Here is a 20,951-nt window from a genome sequence, read left to right on the forward strand (position 1 = left end):
TTTAAGACTTGATTTTTATATAGTGTGTGCATATTTTGTTCAGCACTTCAACAAAAGATAAATGTGTTTATCGCATTCACAATGTTGTGGATATGTTTCTCAAAAAGATTAAGTCTCTTATTTTCTTTTTTACAGGGATGCAAACAGGTAAGGGGGGGGGGGGGGGGGGGGATGAAAACATTGCGCGGGGCAGGGGCATGCTGTGCCTTAAAAAAAAGTTATTTGCTTAACATGCTCATTTGTAGATACTTTAAGGGATTTTCTCATTTATTTTTATTACCCTTTATACCCAACATATTGTTGCAACATTTGACCAAAATCAACATTTGGTTAAAATCTCATGTTATAAAAGAAGAAGTGCTATTGAGGATATTTAAGACAATATTTGCTGATTAGACAGCAACAGTTTGCCATGCACATGTCAGACCTCAAATACATTAAATATAACCCATTATAGACATAATGGGTATGTCTATAAACCTGGCCATAAACCCTACAGAGAAGAAAATCCAGTGTTTTCAGAATGTTATTTATGTAAATACATCTACAATAGAGCATTTGCTTCAAAATTTAATTGTTCATTTTTGTCCAATTAACCAAATGGTAGTGCTTCTATGGTCTTCGAGGATTGACTGTCTAATAATTGTGTTAGGATGAATCAGTTCATTAGATTGCCAAATATACCAACATTAGCCGAATTTATGACTCAATATTTTAATTGTGACTTTGAGGGGGGGGGGGGGAACAAAAAAAAAAAAAAAAAACACTACACACAAGTATAGAACAGTTAATGCAACACATCTTTATTGAAACTTTTGAAGCAACATCACTTTATAAACTGAGTCTGGGAGCATCTTTAAAAAATAAAAAAAATATTGTACTAAAAGAACCATTTTTAGAACCAAAATGAATTAGTGTGAACAAAACAGTGGGACAGAAAGAGAACTCCCAATCTTGGACCAGCTGTAGCAGGTATTTGAGTTTTATTTCATACAAAAAAAAAATAAATTACGTCTTTCAAGTTCACAGGCATCTGTTAGAAACATGGGGTAGCTTTAAAATCTTGACAGCAGCTTTTCAGCTTGGATTCTGTATTATTTTCTCCATTTTAACATGTCAGAGTAGGCATTGTATGATCAATTCCGGGAGAGAGAGAGAGAGAGACAGAGAAAGGAGAAAGAGAGAGAGAGGGGGGCAGGACATATGCACTTCAGTATTTGAATGTTCACTGTGGTCCAAATGTAAAACTTAAGATCGCATGGCTTGAACGTTTCCTCGACTGATCCCTCGAGTCCCTTGGCCAGCGCCACGTTTATAGTTCTGTTGGTAACCATCCTGTGAAGAGACAAATAAGGTTTGACACGACAAGACTTTGACAAGAAAATCTCGTGTGTCTCACAGTATGGACCCTTTTCACAGTTCTGAGGTTGGGAAGGGAAACTACAACAAGTATAATTTCTGCATATAGAGGGGAATTTTTTTTTTTTTACTAGATTTATGCTGTTAATTGTAGAAATGTGTCAGTCTGTGAAAAGGTTAATTTTGAGGATGTGTTGAGAATAAAGCTCAAATGATGCAAGAAGAAACTCACTTCTCACTATAAAAAAGCATCAATTATTGGCCTTACCCGCTGATAGTTGCCGTTGGAATAGTCGCGCGGCGTACTGAACTGGGTTTGTCCATATCCAGAGTTTGGAGAGTTTGAGAAGGATGGCCGATAACCTTCATATCCCCCTGAAATTAATAGGAATGATTCATCCATGATCTTCTAATGAAAACCACTGTACACAACAACTGCAAACACAACATTGTTCTGTACTACCTCTGAATCCATTGGATTGTCCTCTGTAGCCGTTCATCATACCGCGCGAGCCACGAGGACCACCACGAGACATCCCTCTGCTGTTGTAGAAGGACTGAGACTGGCGGCTGAAGCCGTTGCCCTGGCCTCCTGGCTGCTGGGACATGGGCTGGTGGCCAGTGGAGTTTGGGAGTGACTGGTCTTGAGAATGGAAGGCACCAACCACTGTTAAGACGGGGATAAAACCGCTGAATCAAACATGTTGTACATTTTTTTTCATCATTACCACTACTACCACAGTTAGTGTTGCCACAATGACATTATGCATGCCACAGGAAATAGTAAAAGTTCATATTATTGGCTCCAGGGCTGCTTGCTTCCATGGGCCACATGTTGAGTAGTGCTGATATATTGGGTTGGGTATCATTTGGCTTTTTTACAATACCAGTGCCAAATCGATACTTTTAAAACAGTACCGGTGCCTAAACAGATACCCAAAAGAAAGAAAAAAAAAAAAGCCCCAAACAATGGTGGATGACATTAAAAGAACAGCCTTTTATTGGGAAAAAAAATTAATTCTTTAAATTGAATAATATTTTAAAAGTTTAAATATACATAAATATAAAAAACATAAATCCACAACAAAACCTAAGCCAAATAAACCAAACTACAATATAATTTAATACCAAATGACAGTTACAGTACTAATAACAGCAACTTCAAAACATTTATTTTGCAGAAATGACCATATTTGCCTTCTCTGGCAAAATAAAATACCTCTCCTGACTTATTGCATGTCCTGCACAAGGCGACCGTTATTTTAGAACACATTAGGGCTGCACAATTAATCGTATTTTTTATTCGCAATTACGATATCCGCTTCTCTTGATTGATTACAAATAATCGGCAAGATATTGGTCCGCTCATTTATCCCGAAAACGTGTTTTTTCTTTGGGATATGCTTGTGGTTGCCAGATGCAAAGAGCTTAAATCCCCCAAATAGAGCTTTTCCCTTAAAAAGGATATACTTTCTTCCTGGTGTTTTACTTAATCTGTGCAATCTGGCAACTCTGTGCATGCGCTCCCTCTAAATGTGGAAGCAGCGCTGATGATCTTTATATTAAAAAAAAAAAAAAAAAAAAAAAAAAAAAAAAATACATGTGCGTTGGAGTTTAGTGATCTCGAGGTCGAAATTCTGCTTTAATGAAAGTGTTATACAGCCAGTCTTTGTTTCTTCACAAGCCACTTGTAATATTTGTGTGACTAAATCTGCCATGATCAAACCTTCAGCGATGGATTTCAACAAATGCAACATGGATCTCCACCTTACTGTTTGCAACCTATGTGACAATTCAATCAGGAAAATAAACATAATTTGGAATTATTGGAATATTAGGAGTTTCACCGTTTTATCTTTTGAAGTTCCTAAAGGTTTTACCAGTTTTCATAATGTAAATCAGTTGAAAATGATATATAGCCAGGGATATTTAAAGAGCATTGTTCTTTGCTTTACGAATTTGCAGGGCAATCTGAATCCGTTTTGTCGTCTCTTTTGGAAACTAATTGTGTTGCTTTAAAAATCTAATGTGAATACAGATTACAAAGCGCACACCAAAACATGCGTTTTGTATTGATTCACCATCTAACAAAGTTATCATAGTTGGTTAAATTAAGTCAGTGTGCCACCTACAGGCCTTTTGGGTGAAGTGTAGGTTGGTAAAGAACGTGCAAAATGGCCATAACTACATTACCCTTTTTTGGATGGAATAATCATGATTAATAATCGTAATTATAATTGAGCAAAATAATCGTGACCAGTTTAACCATTATCGTGCAGTCCTAGAACACATCATCTTATATGTCCAAGTCGACGCATCATGATTCTCACGTGACACACCGCAGTCACAATAGTGCTGTATGACAGATTTATCACTTTATTTAGTTTTTCCTTTATTCAAAATATTCACAAACTTGTTAACTGTCATGAACTCTGTTATTCCAATTCTCAAATATGTGTAAGTGAGTGTTTTGTCATTTAAAACCCTTTACAATGATCATGTTAGTTGATCTATAATGTGCGACGGGTGCCGCCATGTTAGTTTGCGCCGCATTTCAGAGAATCGTATCTGTTGGAATTACATCACGTAAATTCACCCACTTCTCCTGAAATACATGAAAGTAAGTGACCGGTGAACTGGGAGAAGAATAAACTATATAGTTACCTATACAGTGTGTATCTGATATGAATAAATGCTTCCATAGACATGAGTGTGTACTTAAAGAGTTAGTTCACCCCAAAAATGACATTTCTGTCACACCGTAATTGTCATTACACACAGCAAGACCTTCATTCATCTTCAGAACACAAATTAAGCAAGGTAAAGAAGAAATTGTTGAATAGTAATTTTCTTTTTTTTTTCTTTTTTGTGCACAAAAAGTATTCTTGTCGCTTTGTAACATTAAGGTTGAACCACTGAAGTCACGTGGACAATTTCAACAATGTCATTAGTACCTTTCTGGGCATTGAAAGTGGTGGTTAAATTGTGGTCTATGGAGGAGTCAGAAACCTCTCGGATTTCATCAAAAATATCTTAAAGGTGCCCTAGAACCAGTTTTTACAAGTTGTAATATAAGTCTAAAGTCAGTCAGTGTCCCCTGAATGTGTCTGTGAAGTTTCAACTCAAAATACCCCATAGATTTTTTTTATTTTTTTTTATTAATTTTTTTAACTGCCTATTTTGGGGCATCATTAACTATGCACCGATTCAGGCTGCAGTCCCTTTAAATCACGCGCTCCCTGCCCCCCTGAGCTCTCGACTATAATACAGTGCATAAACAAAGTTCACACAGCTAATATAACCCTCATATGGATCTTCACAAGATGTTCGTCATGCATACTGCATGCATGCTTCGGATCATGCGAGTACAGTATTTATTTGGATGTTTACATTTGATTCTGAATGAGTTTGAGGCTGTGCTTCATGGCTAACGGGCTAACATTACACACTGCTGGAGAGATTTATAAAGAATGAAGTTGTGTTTATGAATTATACAGATTGCAAGTGTTTCAAAATGAAAATAGCGACAGCTCTCGTCTCCGTGAATACAGTAAGAAACGATGGTAACTTTAACAGTACATTAGCAACATGCTAACGAAACATTTAGAAAGACAATTCACAAATATCACTAAAAATATCATGTAATCATGGATCATGTCAGTTATCGCTCCATCTGCCATTTTTCGCTATTGTTCTTGCTTGCTTACCTAGTCTGATGATTCAGCTGTGCACAGATCCAGACGTTAATACTGGCTGCCCTTGTCTAATGCCTTGAACATGAGCTGGCATATGCAAATATTGGGGGCGTACATATTAATGATCCCGACTGTTACGTAACAGTCTGTGTTATGTTGAGATTCGCCTGTTCTTCGGAGGTCTTTTAAACAAATGAGATTTACATAAGGAGGAAACAATGGTGTTTGAGACTCACTGTATGTCATTTCCATGTACTGAACTCTTGTTACTCAACTATGCCAAGGTAAATTCAATTTTTTATTCTAGGGCACCTTTATTTTTGTTCCGAAGATGAACAAAGGTCTTACAGGTTTGGAACGACATGAGGGTGAGTAATGACAGAATTTTCATTTTTCGATGAAATAACCCTTTAAACTTTAAATGTGTTTTTGCTAGTACTTGTGTGCATTTAAATGTCTGAAACCTAAAATAAACATTATGTGGTTGAAAACACAGCATGGTTGTGATATGTGACAAGTGCCAAGTGCCCGTCTCTGGCTCAGCACCAGCCCAAGCGTGAAAGCACATTTGAATTTAGAACTTGATCACGTGATGCTGGATATTTCAATCGACAGCTCAGGCATTTAAGTGGCACCGAAATGAGGCACAGAAATCTGCGTTCTGATTCGGTCCGGTACATACCCATCATATAGGTATGGCACCGGGTTTCGGTACCAAACCCTGCTGATATACAGGATTATATTGTGGATATTAAAATATGATCTGAGGGATTCTGAAGATTTTCCTCACCAGACTGGAGCTGTTCTGGTGGCATGTCCGTCTGCTCCACAGGGTGCTGCGTCTGGCTATTAAAACCCTGGCTGTAGCTATTCTGGTATTGGCTGGCCTGCTTCATTGAGTCCGTATCATTAACTGGTGGGACAGGCGCATTAAGGTTGAACACCTGTCAGGAAGAATCGATGGAGGATAAGTGAGCATGTAATATTAGACTATTGCCAGGTTTCACAGACAAGGCTTAAACCTAGTCCCAGACTAAAATGCATGTTTGAGCCGTTTTAACTGAAAGCAACTTACACTGACTTCTTAAAATACGTCACTGCCATTGTTTTGTCTCTGGATGCACACCAGTAATGTTTGGTCTAAGGCACGTTCATAAAAGCTACTTAAATATCCTAATTGAACTAAGATCTACTCTTGGCTTAATCTAAGCCCTGTCTGAGAAACCGGGCCAAAGAGTATCCAACACACTTCAAGTCTTACTGATGTGATCAGTTTACAATGTTCTTCACATCCAGTAATTTTCATTCAGGCACGTTACCGTTTGCATGGACTGGAACGGGGCTGCATTGACATTGATGCCGCTGCTGTGCAAGGGTTTAGATCCAGGCTGGATCACCTGGGTTTGAGAGGCAGGAGGGAGCGCCGTAGACGGAGGCGGCTGCTCTGTCAGAGGTATGGAGGCCTACAGAGGACAAAAATAATTTTATGCAAATTGTAGGTACATTAGAATGCTCATGTTCTAGCTACGCAGTAACAAAAGAAATTGATGGAGGAACATCTTGAATTTAAGCAGCGACTGGAGGTTTGACAACTTGCCTGAATGGGATCCATGGAGTTCGTCTGTGGTCGTGGATCAGCTGTGTGAGAGGACTGGTACATTGGAGGAGGTGTGGAGAATGTTTCTGGTGGAGAAACCATGGGGATCTGCAGAGAAAGTAAAACTGTCAAACTTGTCTTTAGACAGACATAAAGTTATTGATCTCATCTTTAATTTCCAGACAGTTCAGCAAACTCATTTTCATCCAGAAAAACTTGGCTATACTCACTTGTGTGGGTTCAGGCTGAATGCCAACAGCTGGAGGTTGTGCGAGACGAGACTCTGGGTGAGCTGTAAGTTGAGAAACCAAAAGCCCAGTGCATTAGGGTGATTAGAAACACTTAAACCAGGAAGGCCCTGATATACTCCTGGCTAAGTTCTTTTTTGTTATTCGCTTGTGGGTAAAAAGAATTTTGAGTTTAAGAGGGATTTAGATTAATGTAAATATGTGCTGCATCACATCCTTTCAATAAAATAAAATTACAGCAGTGAGAAAACAGCAGTTAAAGTGATGCCCATGTTTGCACAAGCTCTGGATTTTCAGCACTCCAGTCACGTTTCTTCATAAACCACTTTATACAACATTGCTTTAAAAGCAAGCAGCTTTATAGTATTAAACATTAAATTGTGAGTGTTGCTTTTATTTAGAATTACAACTTCAATTACTATATAGTGTGTTCATGTTTTTACTCATGCTTGATCTCGACAGACTAAAAAAAAAAATAAAAAAAAAAATTTTTACACAGGCAGCGGAGCCTCAGATCACACCTATTACATAATCACCATGGACCAATGGCAGTTCAAAGGTGTTGACCAGCCAAACATCTCCCTAACAAACTTCATTTTGGCCTGTTCATCAAAATTGTGTCACACCAGTTAAATTTAGGGCTCTCACTAAAGATTATTTTAGTAATAGAGTCATCTATCGATTATTCTGATGATTAATCTGATTTTTAGATTTTTTAGAAAATAGAAAAAGCTTTGAAGCTTCACGAAGCAGTGTTTTGAAATCGCCAATCACTAGATATTGTTGAATAAAGTCGTTATTTTGTTTTTTTGGTGCACAAAGTATTGTCGTCGCTTCATAACATTAAGGTTGAACTACTGTAGTCACATGAACCATTTTAAATACCTCTTTAGTAGCTTTCTGGGCATTGAAAAAGCGAGCGTTATTGCTCGCAATGGAGGCCTCACTGAGCCATCGGATTTTATCAAAAAGATCTTAATTTGTGTTCTGAAGATGAATGAAGGCTTACGGGTGTGGAACAACATGAGGGTGAGTAATAAATTACAGAATTTTTATTTTTGGGTGAACTAACCCTTTAACTGTACAACCACATGGTGGTTATAACATACCAAGTAATAACATACCTGGTTGACACACCATCGGAGGCATCTCCATTGAGGCTGGCTTCATAGGCTGTGCAGATACAATAGCCGGATCAAGAGACTGTCCATCAAAATCAAGCATGGAGTCCTGGGGGAGGAAAAAAAAAAAAAAAAAAAAAAAAAAAAAAAAAAAAAAAAGAGGCCGTTTAGTATGCATTCAAACATATGGAAAAAGAACAAACCTGCAAAAGAACCCACCTGCATGAAGTTGTATGGACCCTGCATCTGTGCCATGAGATCCTGAACCACCTGCTGTCTAATCACAGGGTCTGAAGGGGGTGTTGGTGTTACTGTGGTCAGTGGATGGGGCTCTGGGACAACAGGGCTAGGGGTGGTTTGAACCGGCTGCTGCATGGAGTTAACCACCTGTAACAGACCCAACAGACTTAAGAAATGTGCCCAATTACACACTAATCCAGTGGTTCACATCCATGTTGAACATACAGATTTCTTAAACTTCCCCCAGTCTTCTGGAATTTTACCAATTAGTTATTTTAATTTGAATTATTATTTTAGTTACTAATCTACAGGCACATTTTTTTGTACATTTAAAAAAGAAAAAAGAAAGGAGTGGGGGAGACTTTAAATATTGTGGACAGTAGGAGGCTTTGGACTCAAAAAGATTGAGAATCATTAAAACACTAATGATCCATACCCAAAATATGGAAAAATAAGTCAATACAGGTTGCAATGCAATTTCTAGAGCAGCTTACCTCAGTTTCTGCACTCCATTCCTCTATTTGCTCCTTATCACCAGTACTGTATGTGCTCTCCGAAACAAACTGCCTATTCACAAACTAGAGAAAGAGAAGAAAAGGTCAAGAAAATTAAGGGTAATCAGGGGGAAATTGAACAAACTTCTTAACTGTACCCCTAAGAGAAAGATCATACAATTATAGGGTTCATTCATACAAATTCATTCTGTCCCTGAGGCACTTACGTAAAATGTTTTTGCACCAAAAACAGTTGTAATTTAGCTTTTCACAACCAGTTTGTCGATCCTAAATCCTGGTTTATTCTTGCAGAGTCCATGAGAGCATGTAGATGAATTTGCAAAACAGTGTTATTTTAGTATCATTAAGGGTGTTTGCTACCTTGACTCTGAAGAGTCTGTTCAATAGAAATCTTTCAATGAAGATGGGCAAACAACCTCCAAAATTAATTTGGTACAAATCCTTTAAAATTCCAAGTTTCCATGTCATGCCATGGGATCTCTCCATATCAAAAAAGTCAGCTACGACATGTTATTTCCTAATAAAAGGATCACAAATATAACTTAAGACAGACAAAGTGGTCTGTAGTGCTTCGACCTTTCTTGAATCCACATTGGGCATTACTTATGTGATGTTCAGATTCCAGTATCCAGACCAGGCAATCATTAACTATCCTCTCTATTGTTTTGCATAAGCACATGGTTAAAGCTATAGGGCAATAATTAATGGGATCATTATGGTCTTTTCCTGGCTTTGGAATAGTTATTTCTGCTTCCTGCCAAGAGCATGGAACTTTTCCCAATATCCAGATAAAGTTAAAAATTCGAAGAACCATTTTTTTTAGTAAAAGGTGAGGTAGATTCTTTAAAAATTGGTAGTGAATTTTATCTGGTCCAACAGCTGTGTTGTGGGATTTTTTTTTTTTTTTTTTAAATGGCTTTGAGGCAGTGCACATTGCCTACCCAAGGGTCATGCTTGGGACCGGTTCACACCAAGATGAATGTTCAGAGCAAAAATAAAGTGCAATAAACATTTTAGTTTAAATTATCAAGTGTTAAATCATTACTTTTTTTTTTTTTTTTTTTTTTTTTTTCAAAAAAAGAGAGGCACTCTAAACTCTTTAACAGTGAAGAAAATGGCCAACCAATAAGATTTGAGTCACGACAGGATATTATGCTCAGAGACAGTGTATAGAGGAAAAATCCTGTAATTCTGTACTTTTGTATTTGGTGTTGTCTGATAAGCAACAGTGAATACAAACATCTGAACAGTCTTCAAAAAAGGAAAGTTGGGCAGCGCTGTTTTGTGTATGAGGTAACTGGGGTATTAAGCACCACCTACTGTCAGAGAAAATTTGCATTTTCATTCAACCCACCAGCCAGTTTTTCGCATCGGTCTGAAAATTTTAGTTCTTAAAGGATTAGTCCACTTTTAAATAAACTTTTCCTGATAATTTACTCACCCCCCATGTCATCCAAGATGTCCATGTCCAAGTTATTGATGAAAACATTCCAGGATTTTTCTCCATATAGTGAACTTCAATGGGCACCAAACAGTTGAAAGTCAAAATTAATTTCACTGCAGCTTCAAATTGTTCTACACGATCCCCGACGAGGAATAAGGGTCTTATCTAGAGAAACAAATCACTAATTTTCTAAAAAACCATAAATGCTCATCTTGAACTAGCTCTCTTCTCCTCTATTAGAATTCCGGCAGTGTAGACACTGCTAAGTGTTTTACTGCCCTCCACAGGTCACAGTTTGAACTAATTTTTATATGCAATATGCTAGTTCAATAGTATATAACAATTAGTTCAAACTTAGCAGTGTCTACACTGCCGAAATTCTAATAGAGGAGAAGAAGAGAGCTAGTTCAAGATGAGCATTTATGGTTAAAATGTATATTTTTTTTTAGAAAATGAGTGATTGTTTCTCTAGATAAGACCATTATTTATCGTCTGGGGTCGTGTAGAACAATTTGAAGCTGCAGTTAAACTAATTTTGACCTTCAACTGTTTGGTGCCCATTGAAGTCCACTATATGGAAAAAAATCCTGGAATGTTTATCAAAAACTTTAATTTCTTTTCAACTGAAGAAAGAAAGACATGAACATCTTGGATGACATGGGAGTGAGTAAATTATCAGGAAAAGTTTATTTAAAAGTGGACTAATCCTTTAACATTTGTGTTGGTGTGATAAGGCCATCAGTTTCAATAAATGTGCTTTTTGGACTATGGAGGAAGGTTTGAGTTCTCAAAACTACATTTACATTTTCATAGTACAATGAGCGGCCATGTCAGATCATCCAATAAAATGATTCCACAAATGTGAAGCTTGCATTTCACAAGGCCTGCATTTAAGCAGCTTGTCTCACCTCGGTTGCCTCAATTGGAATGGGTTCTGCATACTCTTCCGTCACTTCAACCTCTGTTAGGAGACATAAAGGTCAATCTCTCAGAAATCAGTCTGGATCACAGCGGTTTCAGAATGAATGTCACTCGACGGAGCAAAATGAAACGAGATTTACCCGCATCAGGAGGGCGCTCCTCTGCTTCAGACACTTCCACCGCAGCGGTTTGCTCCTCTTCCTCCGCGCAAACTCCGTTCTGATGAGACTGCACTCTGTCAAAGTAGCCGCTCTGCAAAACTCGCTCCAACGTCTCATTCAGTGCTTTATCTGAGAGAAAAGATTCAAAAGGTTTAGGGTCAGTAAGATTAAGTGTTTTGAAAAGTCCAGTGCTCACCAAGACTGTACGCACTTGATTAAAAGTACAGTAAAAACAGTACGTGAAATGTTATTTAAGATTATATTTTAAAACGTAATTCATTCCTATGATGGTAAAGCTGAATTTTCAGCATCATTACTCCAGTCTCCAGTGTCACATGATCCTTCAGAAATCAGTCAAATATGCTGATTTGCTGCTCAAGAAGCATTTATCAATGTTAAAAACAGTGGTGTTGCTTAATTTCTTTTTTTAGTAGAAATCAACTATAAATAGAAAAATCTTAAATATTAATAGAATTTTAAATAGAAATCTTGAGTAACAATATAAATGTAATTACAGTCACTTTTGATTAAATTAATGCGTCCTTGCAGAATAAAATGATTAATTTCAATGTCAAGTTCTGCCAGAAAAAGGCACTACATTTGAAAGTGGACAGTTACTAAATGCCTAAATCCATGTAGAGCACCATCATGCTGCATACTTCCAGCCCAGCTGGTGCACAGCAAATGGATGTATTTATATGCCATGAGCCACATGATCTGCCACTGAATTCCACTGAAGGAAAGTGCTAGAGGCTGAAAGCTTTCTAAGGAAGGGTAATAGAATATTTATGATATAATTACATTGGTTAAAATTAAGCATCCCTGTGAACATAGAAATATTGTAATATGCTTTTTATATAGCCATTAACATGTCACTAGCATTAATCTATTCACCTTATTTTGCAATGTGAAATTAAGCCATTTTCTGCAAATGTGCAAGACTTCAGATTCATTAACCACTATAGGTAAATAACTAGAAGAGTAACTGTAAAGTGCAGTAAAGGGTAAAATTATTTGTCACTGTGATGGAGAGACCTGGGAGTTGTCTTCCATCATTGTTTTTACTGTGTTCCTGTGCATTTTACAATATTTATGTGGGGTTTGCCGTTTTCTTTCTCATTTTAGCTGAGTGGGCGTGGCCTTAACGAAAGCACAAACTGCTTAGGAGCGCACATTTTAGCTATTTATAGAAATGTTTGTGCATGAGTTGGTTTTATAATTCTTATTGTATTTAATGATTTGTTTTAACTCTTGTTATTAATCATCTTGTGTATTATTTATTAAATCACAATAAGGCAAGGAGTTAATTTTACAAAAATGCTATGTTCCAATTAGCAAGCGGGAACTGTGTATGTGTATTTAAGGCAGCCGTCATTAGTGGAATGGAGGAATGCAGGACAGATCATGGGATTTGAGATGGTGAACAAGGTTATCGAAGTGCTGCTTGAGCACACAAACTCTGGTCGTACCCGCTCTTAGGTTAAAAATAAGGTGGATATCCTATCTCATAAATAGGCCTAAATGAACATTTAACCTATTCATTTCCTTCTTTAATAAAGGGATCTTACAGTCATTGGGTCATGTACACATACACATTTGTGCTTGATCTGCGTACAAATGTTTTCACAAACAGATTATGATTCAGCAATAAAATTCACAATTTATACAAAAAAACAAAACAAAAACAAAAACTATGGATGGCCATATAATCATTAAGGCTACATTTTATACATTGATATTTAATCTTAAATTTCATCATATAAAGTTAAAGAAAAGCTGCATTCTAGCGTGAGTTGCAAGATTTGTCTGTATAACACAGATACGCATCTGTAATCCGTGTCTGTATAAAAGGCATTTGTGGTTTAACTTGTTTTAAGGATGGCACATTTGGCATTGCTTGAGGATCTTGCTGCATAGAGTGTGTCATGTTTGCTGGGAGTGACGAAAGGCTCTCAAGGAAAAGAAACTAAGCATGAGCATGCAGTCGCTCATTTAGAGTACTCTAAATTCAGTAACATTAGTGAATTTGTTCTTGACTGAGGTCAAGAACAAATTCATGTGCGTATGCACATGTTGTGAATCAGGCGAATGTTTTTGTTTTTGTGAGAAGTTCTCCTGTGAGAACAAACACAAAATAAACCATGCAATTAGTGAATGAATGTCCTTAGACAGCTGCCAAACACAGCTGCAGGACATCTGATACAGAAGACAGAAGAGGGAGCATGAGTCAGGACAGCCATGACTTGCTTTAATAAAACTATTTAACAACGATTTATGCAACATTCTGTATCAGCACGCATGTTTTTGGGAACTTGATGCATGTGAAATATTAAAGGGTTAGTTCACCCAAAAATAAAATTCTGTCATTAATTACTCACCCTCATGTCATGCCAAACCCGCAAGACTGTTCATCTTCAGAACACAAATGAAGATCTTTTTGATTAAGTCTGCGAGCTTTCTGTCCCTCCATTGACAGCTAGGCATCTACCACTTTGATGCTACAAAAAGTTCATAAAGAGATCGTAAAAATAATCCAAATAAATTGAGTGGTTTACTTCCGTTTATGTTCATTGATCAATGTTTATGTATGAATAAAAGCCTAAATTCAATCTGTTCTTCATATTAAGGGATCATGTTCATGATCAAAATTTAGACTAAACCGCTTAATTCATATGGATTAATTTTACGATCTCTATGAATTTTTTGAAGCGTCAAAGGGGGTAGCTCTTTAGCTGTCAATGGAGAGATTTTATTAAATATATCTTCATTTGTGTTATGAAGATGAATCAAAGTCTTACAGGTGTGGAACGACATGAGGGCAAGTATTTTAATTTTTGGGTGAACTATCCCTTTAAGCATATTACACCAGATTTCCTGACAATGCAAATATTAATCTCCTTCTGCTAACATGCCCAAACACATAACTGGATCATGAGGAAACAGTTGGTTTCCAACCCAGCTGCAAACTTCTTCACATTTTTAAAACAATGACTGTATTACCGCACCCTTTAAAACCCACAACAACAACAACAATACAATTTAAGCATCACATAATAGCATCATAAAAACCTATTATTACTTTCAAAATGTTTAACTTCTTGTGCATAAATGTTACCATGAGGTATCAGACTCTAGTATAGACCTAAAAAGGATAAAAAAATAAAAAAAAATCAGTTTTAACATACATGTTGTTCCTGCTACAGGCTTCTCCTTCCCCTCCAAAAGTTCCCATAAGTGCTGTGATGCTTCTTGATACTGGTCAGTCAACCTGCATGAGAAAAGCATTCCATTATGAATATACTTTATCCAAGAGATGATGAAAAAAAAATTCCAATGAAGAGAGCAGTGCACAAAAAAAGCCAATATTTTGTGAGAATGGCAATTCTTTTGGGTGAACAATCCAATAAAGCTATGATTCACCCAAAAATGACCATTCCATCATCATTTACTTACCCTCGTGGTTTTTCCAAACCCATAAGGCTTTTGTTCATCTTCAAAACATTTTTAATGAAATCTGAGAGAATTCTGTCCCTCGACTGAAAGTCCACACCACCAGAGCTTTGACACTTCAAAAGTTAGAGTAATCTTAGAGTAATCAATATGAAGCAAGCTTGCTTGACACACAGGAACAAACCTCACTAGTTCTTGCAGAAGCTCAGACTTTCTTACACGTTTCACGAGAACAAACCACACTGATTCTCAAGCTCCTTGTATGTGTGTTGACCAATGCTTATATATTAAATCAGTTATGTAAAAAAAGCAATCACATCTCTTCATAAGACTTGGATTGATATGGATTTTAAGCATCAAAGTTATGATGAAATCTGGACTTTCAACAAAGGCACACAAATCTTTCCTGTTTCATATCTTCATTTAAATATCCTCACTTGTGTTTCAAAAACAAATGAAAGATTTGAAACGACATGAGGATGAGCAATTGATGACAATTTTAATTTTTGGGTGAACTGTCCCTTTAAACCAGTGTTTCTCAAATCCAGTCCTCGGGACCCAACCCCCACACCAACAAGAATGTTTTAGATGTCTTTCCATTAAACACACTAAAGAAGCTGATGAGTTCAATAAGGTGTTTTAATTAGTGAGGAATCCAAAATATTCTGGTACGTTGGTCCAGGTTGCCTGGAGTTGAGAAACACTACTTTAAGCTTCTTTAAAATCTTGCAGGACACAAATTGGCTGGCAAAACTTTAAAACATGCAGTGCCACTGCCGAGACCTCAAGCTGTCTGAAATGATGCATCTAAAAATCAATTCAAGGATACTTCATGTTGCAGTTGGTAGAACACCAAGATTTTGTTTGTTTACAGCATAATTTACATTTGCATGCAATTTTCAGAAAGGTGGTCAGGACTGAACGGACTGTCTATTTCACCTGATGTTTTGGTCACGTTCGGGCCCCACAAGCTTGTAAAACTCATCCAGGGAAGTAAGGTCACTCTCCGTAAGCAGCGAAGGTCCTCCGGCTCCTTGCAGCAGCTCTTGTCGCACGCTTTCATCCCCGAGTCGGTCAAGGAGGAACTGCAGCTCCAGAACCCGTTTCAGCCTTTTCTGTTCCATCTCTTCACGATGGAGCTGCTCACGACGTGCCGCTTTCTTAACGGTCTTCTGGATCTATCCAAAGCAATGGATTGTTGGAGACACTGATTCATATAAACCATGGGTGCTCAATCCTGCTCCTGGAGGGCCACGGTCCTGCAGAGTTTAGCTCCAATCCTAATTAAACACCTGATCCAGCTAATCAAGGTCTTACTAGAAACTTCCAGCGGGTGTGTTAGGCAACTTGGAGCTAAACTCTGCAGGACAGTGACCCTCCAGGACCTGTTTATTATAAACATGCCATTGAGTTTTGGATCTATGCACATTCTCAACACAAAAAAAAAAAAAAAAAAAAAAAAAAAAAAAATGGTGCCACGAGATATGAAGACAGCAAATTCAATTTTCATGTACTCACTTCTTGACCCAATGCCAAAAAGCTCTTGTGCAGCTCCCGTGCAAACTCGAGGTTATGGATTACTTCCTGATACTTAGACAGGGCTTCCTATATTGATTAAGGAAAAGAACAGATTTTAGGAAATCTGAAAGACAACTGAAGGACAACAAAGCATGCAAGCTTTGTTTACCCACCAGCTGGTCCTGGTTGAGACGTTCCCCTTTGCTGTTCCTGGCCTGATAGTCATCAAGTTTGCTCTGCAAGAAGACACGTGAAAGGAATACATAAAACTTGAAAAATAAACAAGTTATGTAATAAAATAATAGTACTCATAAAACCATCTGATCAGGTCATTCAGAATAAATTCTCGCCTCTCATAAAAGCAGAGGTGTGTAGAGGTTTGTAAACCGTACCATTCAAAGTTTAGGGTCTGAAAGATATTTTGGCCTGGTTTCACAGACAAGGCTTGGATTAAACTAGGATTTGGCCTTAGTTAAATCAGGAGATTTAAGTAGCTTTTATAAACATTTTAAGTTATAAACAAAAACTTTCCTGCTGTGCATCTTGAGACAAAACAATAGCACTGACACTTACTGACACTTAAACATGCATTTTAGTCTGGGACTAGTTTAAGCCTCGTCTGTGAAACCGGGCATTTAAGTTGAAGAAAAAAATTCCCTGCCACATTTTAAATCAAAAATACAGAAGAAAAAAAAATAAATAAATAAATAAATATATATAATAATAATAATAATAATAATAATAATAATAATAATAATAATAATAATAATAATAATAATAATAATAATAATAATAATAATAATAATATATATATATATATATATATATATATATATATATATATATATATATATATATATATATATATATATATATATATATATATGACCACAACTTAAAATATAATTTATTCCTGTGATGCATAGCTGAATTTTCTGCATTATTACTACAGAGTCACATGATCCTTCAGAAATCATTCTAATATGTTAATTTGGTGTCTAAAAAAAATAAAAATAAAAATTGTATTCATGTTGAAAACAGTTGTGCTGATTAATTTGTGGAAAATGTAATACTTTCTTTTTCAGGATTCTTTGAATATAAAGTCACAACATTTAATTTAGAGGGTTAGTTCACCCTAAAATGAAAATAATGTCATTTATTATGGCTGATTTCAAAACACTGCTTCAGGAAGCGTTATGAATCTTTTGTGTCAAATCAGTGGTTCAGAGCACCAAAGTTACGTGATCTGAATCATGATTCGACACACTGATTCATAACGCTCCGAAGCTTCATGAAGCAGTGTTTTGAAATCAGCCATCACTATACTATACTTTTTTGGCGCACCAAAAATATTCTCGCCGCTTTACAATATTAATATTGAACCACTGTACTCACATGAACTGATTTAAATGTGGTTTTAGTACATTAATGGATCTTGAGAGAGGAAATGTCATTGCTCCCTATGCAGGCCTCACCGAGTCATCGGATTTCAACAAAAATATCTTAATTTGTGTTCCGAAGATGAACGAAGGTCTTACGGGTGTGGAACGACATGAGGGCGAGTAATAAATGACATTATTTTCATTTTTGGGTGAACTAACCCTTTAAATACAATTTTGTAACATTATAAAATGTCTTTACCGCTTTTTATCAATTTAATGCATCCTTGGAGAATAAAAATTACATTTTTTATTTTTTTTTTTTAAACTAGGAACCAGAAACTTCTGAACGGTTGTGCACATAAGGCACATTTGCAATCATGAAACCAATTTTCCATTCAACATGGATCAAGACAGGACTTTATTCCATAAAGCTCCAGCATGAGGTGCAGTTGTGAGGGGATTATCCCATTCCACCAGGTCAGTAGGAGAGGTTCATACAAGTCCCATAACTACAGCTTACTAAATAGATTCCTAAAAAGCAATGAAAGTCGCAGTCACTATTCACTTTATGGAAAACAAAAATTATGACTGTCATCCTACTTTTGTGCTCCACTGAACAGGTTTGAAACCTCATGAGAATGACTTCTTTTTCCTCTCATTAAGTAAATAAATACATTTTCTATAAGCAATAATCTATAAACTAACAAGTAAACCAATATAAACGCATTTTGCTGCACCATGTCACTAAATTAAAAGTCTCTCCTGCAAAGCTCAGAAACCTGCAGGATCCAAAGGCGCTTACTGCATGTCCTGAGGACACACCTGGCTGTGACCCACTAATCTTCACAAACCCACGCCAACAAGCCGGAGACCATCCAAAACACAAACAACTTCTTTACATGCATTTTTGCGCCGACAATTTCCCCTTTTTCTTTTACATGCCGAACCAGTTCTAGGACGCCATGTTAGCTTTATCTCCATGTGCGTGCGAAACGCAGTGATCAAAACAACTGACAAAACCTTCAGGAAATAATTCTGTGTTGTATCATAGCTTATATAGAAAAGGTAAACAAGTAACCACGTATACATTTGTCGAGAAAACTGCAATAATATCAAAAGTTGACCGGACAGCATGTGCTGAAACTACGAACACTAGCCTGTTAGCATCTGCGCTCGACGATACAAAGAACAGTGAAAGAGGAAAAATTATATAACCAAACCTTTCGTTCATACAAAATTACTTAAGTGGCGTATTAATGGTTTCATAAACGTTTAATGTTCCTGGTTAACTAAGCTTTTAAACGTTTATATAATACATTATTGATATTGAAACGTGAAAATTGACACCGATTTTAAGTTACTAATAGTATTAACACCTTCGAGGATAATATGCGTTTTATTAAGCATCTAAAATAACTATATATACATAAACACATTAGATTGTGTGAAATATATAACGGAGTAGTAAAAAAAAAACCAAATGGCCTGGATTTGTGGAATGAACTCTGAGGGGTGTGGGACAATTAAAACTAACTTTATCTACACATTTCTGTGATAATATCAGTTATGCTTGGGACTTGTAAGACAGACGGGTACCTTTTTCTTCTCCATATTGCGCACTTTCTTTTCAAGAACCACCAGCACCTGCTTCATGGCCTCTGATTGGGTTCCAGTCAGCTGGTTGCTGGATGTGATTTGGTTCATTGATCCGGGAGCAGATCCCAAGTCTGGGCTGGCAGACTTCACAGTCCTGGTGCCATTTGTTGCCGAGGGCATCTAATCGTGGATAAAGGACAGGTTTTAATTGTGGAATCAAATATTAAAATGCTGAAAACAGCCATTTTGAAGCAGAACATGTGTGGTGTAGGTTGCTGTGATCGATGCTGGTTTCATTTTCGATCATATCACATTCACTTACTCTTCCAATTGTGATACAAATATGATAAAAATCATATATTTAGGTAATCATATTCAATTTATCCTCATTATATAACAAAAATATACATTAAAGATTTTTCAGTTGGTCATAACAGGCTTTTATTCATCATACTACCATATCTAAATACCTCATATATTATTATTATTTTTTTTTAAATAAATCAAGCTCGTTAAATTCCAACACATTGTCATAGCAACCCATCGTCCAAATTTCAACAGAAACAGTCCAGCGTATCATCGCATGATCTCAGTGATTTAAATCCATATATGTGCTCACCTTTATGCGCAATATGTCCACAAGGGAAAAAAAACAATTGTATGGAGTCAAATGTGCCGAAGCGTTGATTGTGTTGCTTTTATTTTCTCTTCTAATTTACTATGGGATCCGCCCCGCCGGCCTCACCGACAACTGAGAGCGACTGAAAGGCGAGGAAAAGGTTTATAATGAGGAAGGGCCCCGTTTTGAGACGACCGCGATTTTGCCTGTGGCAAACTTACATTTATATGCAGCTTATTATAAAGAATACTGCGAATCCGACCGATATACAACTAAAAAATATATATACTTAATGGAACGTGTGAGAAGCAGTCGTGAAATGATAGAAAATATTAATATTTTACTCAGTTGGAAAGCAGGCATACGATGACCTCCTCATTCGGATTTGTCACTGAACGCGTGTGAAAACGAACTGACTTTATGTAAAAATGAATATTAAGGAGAATAAAACCAGATTATAAAAAAATGTTAAATTCTTTATTTTATTGTGTGGGTGTGTTTTATTTGATTTCGCTGATAAATGGCAAGTATTTCAAAGTGTTTTTAACATAATGCTAAATCATCACATCTTACACGATTATGCAACTCTTAACTCTGATGCTGTTTTAGTATCTTAACTTTGATTTTAAGCGTCTGTTTTTCGGCTAGATACATAAACGACCAAAACTAATTACGTTACACATTTAGAAGGATACATTTATTTAATGTACATAAAATGATCGGTCAGCAGATGGCACCAGATAGATTCAGTTAAATACATTTACTAGAAATTTCTTCCCAGCATCTAAACAGGAATGCAATAAATGATTACAAAAAATAATATTTAACCATTTATATTTTTTTATTTATTTCTATTGGGCTAAGCATATGTAATTAAGAATTAAAAGGCTATTTTTCATGCAAAATATATTTTTAAGCTTATGAAGCATCTTTATTTCTTTACAAGAATTTCATATTGCAGAACTATGTATGTTTACATCAGCCTTTTGTCAGTGCAATTTATTTCATAATTTGTAAGCAAGTTTATTTCTGGTTTCCATGTGAATGCAGTGGCCTGAGGTTTTGTTTGGCAAATACAGGAAGCA

General features: G+C 36.5%; 1 protein-coding gene across 1 annotated transcript; it reads right to left on the reverse strand.

Annotated features, from left to right (window-relative positions):
- Nucleotides 1–777: 777 nt before the first annotated feature.
- Nucleotides 778–20,022, reverse strand: caprin1b (cell cycle associated protein 1b). Its single transcript, XM_048168241.1, has 18 exons — nt 19,867–20,022; nt 19,248–19,427; nt 16,443–16,505; nt 16,270–16,356; nt 15,691–15,929; nt 14,487–14,569; nt 11,281–11,430; nt 11,128–11,180; nt 8,755–8,838; nt 8,240–8,407; nt 8,024–8,129; nt 6,882–6,943; nt 6,652–6,759; nt 6,374–6,517; nt 5,845–5,998; nt 1,823–2,026; nt 1,628–1,734; nt 778–1,335 (listed from the first exon to the last, which is right to left on the reverse strand). The coding sequence occupies exons 2-18, from the start codon at nt 19,425–19,427 to the stop codon at nt 1,249–1,251; spliced, it is 2,079 nt and encodes a 692-aa protein (XP_048024198.1). The 5' UTR covers nt 19,867–20,022; the 3' UTR covers nt 778–1,248.
- Nucleotides 20,023–20,951: the final 929 nt, after the last annotated feature.

The sequence above is a fragment of the Megalobrama amblycephala genome, linkage group LG19, assembly GCF_018812025.1.
Source record: "Megalobrama amblycephala isolate DHTTF-2021 linkage group LG19, ASM1881202v1, whole genome shotgun sequence".
NCBI lineage: Eukaryota > Metazoa > Chordata > Actinopteri > Cypriniformes > Xenocyprididae > Megalobrama > Megalobrama amblycephala.

Bases quoted from the DNA above. Each gene is read 5' to 3' on its own strand.
- caprin1b (XM_048168241.1), bottom strand. From the start codon at position 19,427: ATGCCCTCGGCAACAAATGGCACCAGGACTGTGAAGTCTGCCAGCCCA. The intron at 16,357-16,442 runs GTGGGTAAACAA...TAATCAATATAG, and splicing joins GTCTCAACCAGGACCAGCTG to GAAGCCCTGTCTAAGTATCA. The intron at 11,181-11,280 runs GTAAATCTCGTT...GTCTCCTAACAG, and splicing joins GGAGCGCCCTCCTGATGCGG to AGGTTGAAGTGACGGAAGAG.